Raw genomic sequence first — 5,668 nt, forward strand, 5'->3', positions numbered from 1 at the left:
TTGGGAGTCAAAACACACACACATTATTGCACTGCCGACCCAAACACACGTACCGCCCCCTGTTGAATTGTTTGCATAATTTTAACGTCATATGTTTGTTTTGAAAGGAAAGAAGTTTCTGTTTAACCTTGTTTTGTTGTCTCTCTCTCTCTCTCTCTCTCTCTCTCTCTCTCTCTCTCTCTCTCTCTCTCTCTCTCTCTCTCTCTCACTTGTCTCTCTTCAGTAGCAAACGAGGATGGGAGAGCTCCAGTAAACAAGTCGCCAGTTTCACGCGTAAGTGTTTATTTAAAACTTCCAGCCAACTACCTTACAATTCAAAAATCTGATTGGAAACCGAACCAGAGTTGCAACATGGCTCTGTGAGAAAAAAAAAAAAAACATGTTGTACATGTTGTGTCAACATGACGCCACAAGATGGCAGTACAAGCATTGCTTTTTCCACGCATCTCGCAGCCAGAGCCATGCAATCCCAGGCTGGATCAAGAGCCATCCAGATCCTCCATCATGACCCTCTGCAAACACTGGCCTTGCTTCTAAACTATTGCACGCCGTTCAATCGTTGCCCGCCTCTAAGACATGTTTCCACACTCCAGGCTCCAAGTCCCAGAGCGCCCTGTGGAACGCCATCACGGCGGGGATGGGGATCAAAGGCAAGCCGCCCAAGCCCCCGCTGATGACCCCGCAGCCCGGAGGAGATACTGGCCGACGAGTTCCCTGCAGCGGACGTCCCGAGGCCACAGAGAAGACCGCCATCAGGTCTGCTTCACCCTGCCTCACAGGCTCTCCTTCGCTGACAGAAAACACACACCGCATGATCACGTTAGGAGACACCGCTACTTCAAAGTCACCGACTCAGGGATACATGTGTGGTGGGGGGGGGAGGTAGCTGAATAGTCGATAAAGTGTCCTGGCTGCCCGCTAAATATAGAGGTATAGAGATACAGGAGATAAAAGGTTATTTGTTTCCCTGTGAGGAATGGGAATCACACCTTGGCGTCCTTGGGGAGCGGGGGAACATACGGGAGTCGCTCTCCTCGAGAACCACGTGGTTCTGCGTTGTCCTCCACAGCCACTCAATATGCAGATTCTGCCGGTGAACGGGCGCGGTTAGATGTGACCTTTCCCTTTTTTTACGCACAGGCGATGGGACAAGAGGAGCAGGGGACACAGTTAAGGGGATGAAACGACGACTAATACTGAACGCAACGCTTGCGATTAAGGACTTAATACTGAACGCAACGCTTGCGATTAAGGACTGTGAGTTGGATCTGATCTGTTGTTTTACATTAGTAAATGAATAGCTACTGTTAGAAACATGAGTGTGTCCGCACACACACACACCCTCCCACACACACACATCTGCATGCGTGTGCGCACACACGACACACATGCACCAGTGTGCAGACACACACACACACACACACACACACACACACACACACACACACACACACACACACACACACACACACACACACACACACACACACACACACACAAACACAAACACAAACACACGCACACACACGATGTGAAGATTCTAATTGCTATGTTTGCTCAAGACCCCAGGAGAGATGGACATGATTGATTCCACCTTGATAACAAGGACTTCAAAACACCATTACCATAATTTGATGTCACTCGAATATTTGACGTCGCTTAACGCCTCATTCCAATTAACCTCAGCAACCGAAGAGACCGTCGGAAATGCCACATTCCGGCATGAGCCAAAGTCGAGGGGTCTATAGAAGCTGATGATACACTTGTGACCACCCAACATCTGCAATAAATAGTTGCCATCTTAGTAGTGGAATGGTAGCTATCTTCGAAACAGTGGGTGGTTCTGCAACAGTTTACAGAGAAGCCACTTTGTAGTTTTTCTTATCATCTGTGAGCTCAGAAAGAAGTTTACTCAGCGGCGGATTTAACCATTCGTGTCCAAAGACTTTTGTTTGCTCCCGCAGTGTTGTTGGAAGCGCTGTGTGTGGTGTCACCAGTCGGTTGGAGAAAGTGATTTTCCAGTTGACATCACACAGCCAGCTTCTTTATATTCAAAATCCACTGCAGGGGTTTAAAGGGAAATACAGCAAGGCTGCAAATCAACAAAGCACCTTTCTTTTACCTTTTTACGCAAGTTAAACAGCTCCTTTGTCCATAGAGATGATAAACCAGAGGCAGTGTACAGTGAAAATGAGATATGAGTTGGCGGCGTGTGGTTTATTGTTTGGACCGCAGCCCTGTCGACCAGCCAAACTCAGACTGCTCTCCCGTTGTTCTAAAACGGGTTCTATCCAACTAACTTTGACTTTTCTCTCAACCGAAGCTTCGCACAATCCTATTGAATCGTGGTGTAATGTGTTTGAACTATTTAGAGACCACTGGTTTAATGTTTTGGAACAATTATTCTGGCCTCATTGGTTTCAACCGAAATATTCAACATAGGCTCCTCCATCTTCTTTTCTTCTGTGTATGTACTTGCCTTCCAAGTCCCCATGCAGAGAGAGAGAGAGAGAGAGAGAGAGAGAGAGAGAGAGAGAGAGAAGAGAGAGAGAGAGAGAGAGAGAGAGAGAGAGAGAGAGAGAGGGCGAGAGAGAGAGAGAGAGAGAGAGAGAGAGAGAGAGAGAGAGAGGGGAGGGGAAAGAGAGAGAGAGGAGAGAGAGAGAGAGAGAGAGAGAGAGAGAGAGAGAGAGAGGGGGATAGGAGAGGGAGAGAGAGGAGAGAGGGAGAGAGAGAGAGAGAGAGAGAGAGAGAGAGAGGGAGAGAGGGAGAGAGAGAGAGAGAGAGAGAGAGAGGGATAGAGAGGGAGAGAGAGAGAGAGAGAGAGAGAGAGAGAGAGGATAGAGAGAAAGAGAGAGAGAGAGAGAGAGAGAGAGAGGAGAGAGAGAGAGAGAGAGAGAGAGAGAGAGAGTGAGAGGGCGATAGAGAGAGAGAGAGAGAGAGAGAGAGAGAGAGAGAGAGAGAGAGAGAGAGAGAGAGAGAGGGAGGGGGAGAGAGAGAGAGAGAGAGAGAGAGAGAGAGAGAGAGAGGGGGATAGAGAGGGAGAGAGGGAGAGAGAGAGAGAGAGAGAGAGAGAGAGCGAGAGAGAGAGAGGGAGAGAGAGAGAGAGAGGGAGAGAGAGGGAGGGAGGGAGAGAGAGAGAGAGGGAGAGAGAGAGGTAAATTCTTGGTATGTATGCAGGTCGGCGAGGTCCCGGCTGGCTGCTGGTGGGCCCGGCAGGCTCCGTGGTCCTCCATCAGCCACAGGTGTAGGTTTCCTCCATCAGGGTAATGATGGATAGATTTTAAGAGAGGTGAGGAGAAGGCTTTCTGAGGACGGCTGCCGGTGATTGAAAACGTACGGTGCTACTTGTCTTGTTACTCTTCTGACGCTAGTATGTCACACACCGTTGGGAGATGCTCGCATTGCAATGCTCGTAATGACAAAGTTGCTGAACAAGATAACACAAAGTGAATGCACTTCTCTGCAGCCACTGTTCTCTATCTCGTTCTCTTTCTCTCTATGTCTCTGTTTATATCTCACATGATCCCTTCCTAAGTCTCTCTCTCTCTCTCTCTCTCTCTCTCTCTCTCTCTCTCTCTCTCTCCTCTCTCTCTCTCTCTCTCTCTCTCTATATGATGTCTCTCTCTCCCTTTGCAGTTCTCTGTCTCCTCTTTTTCTGACTGTCTTTCCCCCCTCTCTCTATATGTCTCTCTCCCGTTATATGTATATCTCTCTCTATGTCTCTCTCTCTTTCTCTCTCTATATGTCTCTCTCTCTTTCTCTCTCTATATGTCTCTCTCTCTCTTTCTCCATCTATCCGTGTCCCTCTTTGGCTCTCCATCTGGGAAGTCGTCAGTGCGTAGCCCAGCGGTGTGATTTATCTTGCGGCTAATTGGACACCCCTTCGTGCGATGTACTCTGTGGCTAATTAAGAGGACACAACTCGGTCACACTTCAGAAGATGACCCCTGCTTTGGTCAAATGACAGGCTCACAGCCCAGCCCCCCACCAGCACACACACTAACATCACCACCTTCCCCTCGACCCGACCCTCCACTCATATCTCAAGAAAAAGCCATTCACGCGCTTCATTTTCGGCCTCTCCAAAGTGAATGTTACCGTCAGAGCCACTGAAGACACATGTTAGGGTTTTAGAGAGCCTGATGCTCGTTGAAATGTGGATGCATCAATTTTGCTGCTCAAAATCTACCAGAAATGCATGCATACATATTCCTTTGGAGCTCTCCACAATGGTGGGGAGGCTGTGACGTGAAATGTCACGCTAGTCTCAGGGTTAGTTTCAGGGACATATATTAAGGGGAGACCCTGCGTGTAGTCTTTGAATCTTTGAATATCTGCACATATTTATGTGTTGCTTTCATCTCAGGTTTTAATCAATGTTTTGGAAACCGGTTGAGGTAACCTGTGACCTCGACTAACCTTTATGTGTGACCTTTGACCGCCCACCCATTCAACATTAGTTAATCTCTGGTTTATTGATTGAAAGCAATCAATCTGCTAGATAGCCTACACATGAATTGAACTGGTCCATAACAATCCAGAATGAATTGATGTATTAAAACAGAAAAGTGCTGAATCAGTGTGCTGCAATAGTGAACCGTGAACCATGAATGAATATTGGTGTTGTTAACACACAACATCGACAGACATTAATGAGGATATTAGCATGTTGTGGATGGCAAGTATTTAAATCTCTCCCCTTCTGTGAGCATTGCGATAGCTCTGCCGCTAATGGCGTAAACAAGGTGTAGATAATAGCCTACGGGAGCTCTCTATTTATTTTGTAAATGTAACCTCCTGTCCTCATTTGACATCAACTAATACACCGGAATATCAATGTGAAAGGAAAGTCACTCTGCCAATGCTTAGTGAGTCCAGCCTCTGGTCTTCAATGGAGATGTAACTCTATTCTAGCGATGTAGCTAGTACTTAGCATGCCTCCCTTTGTCGTGATAATACCGGGGGGGAGCGAAAGTTCAAGCCTTTGAGAGCAGCATCTAGAGGTTGGCTCGGCTGTTTGTTCCTAGCGCCTTGCCTTGCCCCCGGAGCAAATCACAGCGTGGAATATCCTCATTATGAACTTCCGCGTCATCGTCATCACAATCCTCTGTTTTTGGCGTTCATGATATTGAGGCTGAACCGGGGTTTCGTTTTTATTCATGGGCGCTGCAGCATGCAGTTAATAGCTTCCTCTTTATTGTAGCAGTCGTTAGCAGATGTTAATGGTTGGTGTCAAATTAAGGTCGCTTTTTAAGAAGGACATAGTGAATATCTTGTTGGAGGAAATTAATAAATCTTCTGATTTCAGTCTTTCAGCTTTTTGTATTTCATACTAAACTAAATATAGATAAAATATGATAGTATTAAGTGTTGGAATTCGTGTAACCTAAATTGCATGCCATCTTACAGGTCAGAATTTTGACCAGATATACAAATAAAGCCTTTAAAAAGTCAAAAGAATAAAATAAATAAAAATAAAATATCTATGAATATATATTTAAACATGCATATGATATACTGCACGTACACCTGGAACCTACTGAAGTGTCTTCTGTGTTAATCGTTGTAGCATCAATCGTAGCATGACAACATTCAAGGGCACAGTGTTAGTTGCATAATCTAAACATCAGGGGGTGCTGTGATTGGTCGGATTGGTCTGGACAGCCCA

The 5,668-nt window shown here is 46.4% G+C and overlaps 1 protein-coding gene across 3 annotated transcripts in view; it reads left to right on the forward strand.

Annotated features, from left to right (window-relative positions):
* LOC132462741 (dual specificity calcium/calmodulin-dependent 3',5'-cyclic nucleotide phosphodiesterase 1C-like) overlaps positions 1 to 5,668 on the forward strand; it is a 68,106-nt gene that overhangs the window by 10,419 nt on the left and 52,019 nt on the right. For all 3 annotated transcript variants that reach the window (XM_060058458.1, XM_060058459.1, XM_060058457.1), the window contains exons 2-3: positions 224 to 273; positions 594 to 756. In XM_060058458.1, the coding sequence (XP_059914441.1) occupies positions 638 to 756 (119 nt within the window). In that variant the 5' untranslated portion in view covers positions 224 to 273; positions 594 to 637. The remainder of the gene's footprint in view (positions 1 to 223; positions 274 to 593; positions 757 to 5,668) is intronic.

This window comes from Gadus macrocephalus, chromosome 8, assembly GCF_031168955.1.
Source record: "Gadus macrocephalus chromosome 8, ASM3116895v1".
NCBI lineage: Eukaryota > Metazoa > Chordata > Actinopteri > Gadiformes > Gadidae > Gadus > Gadus macrocephalus.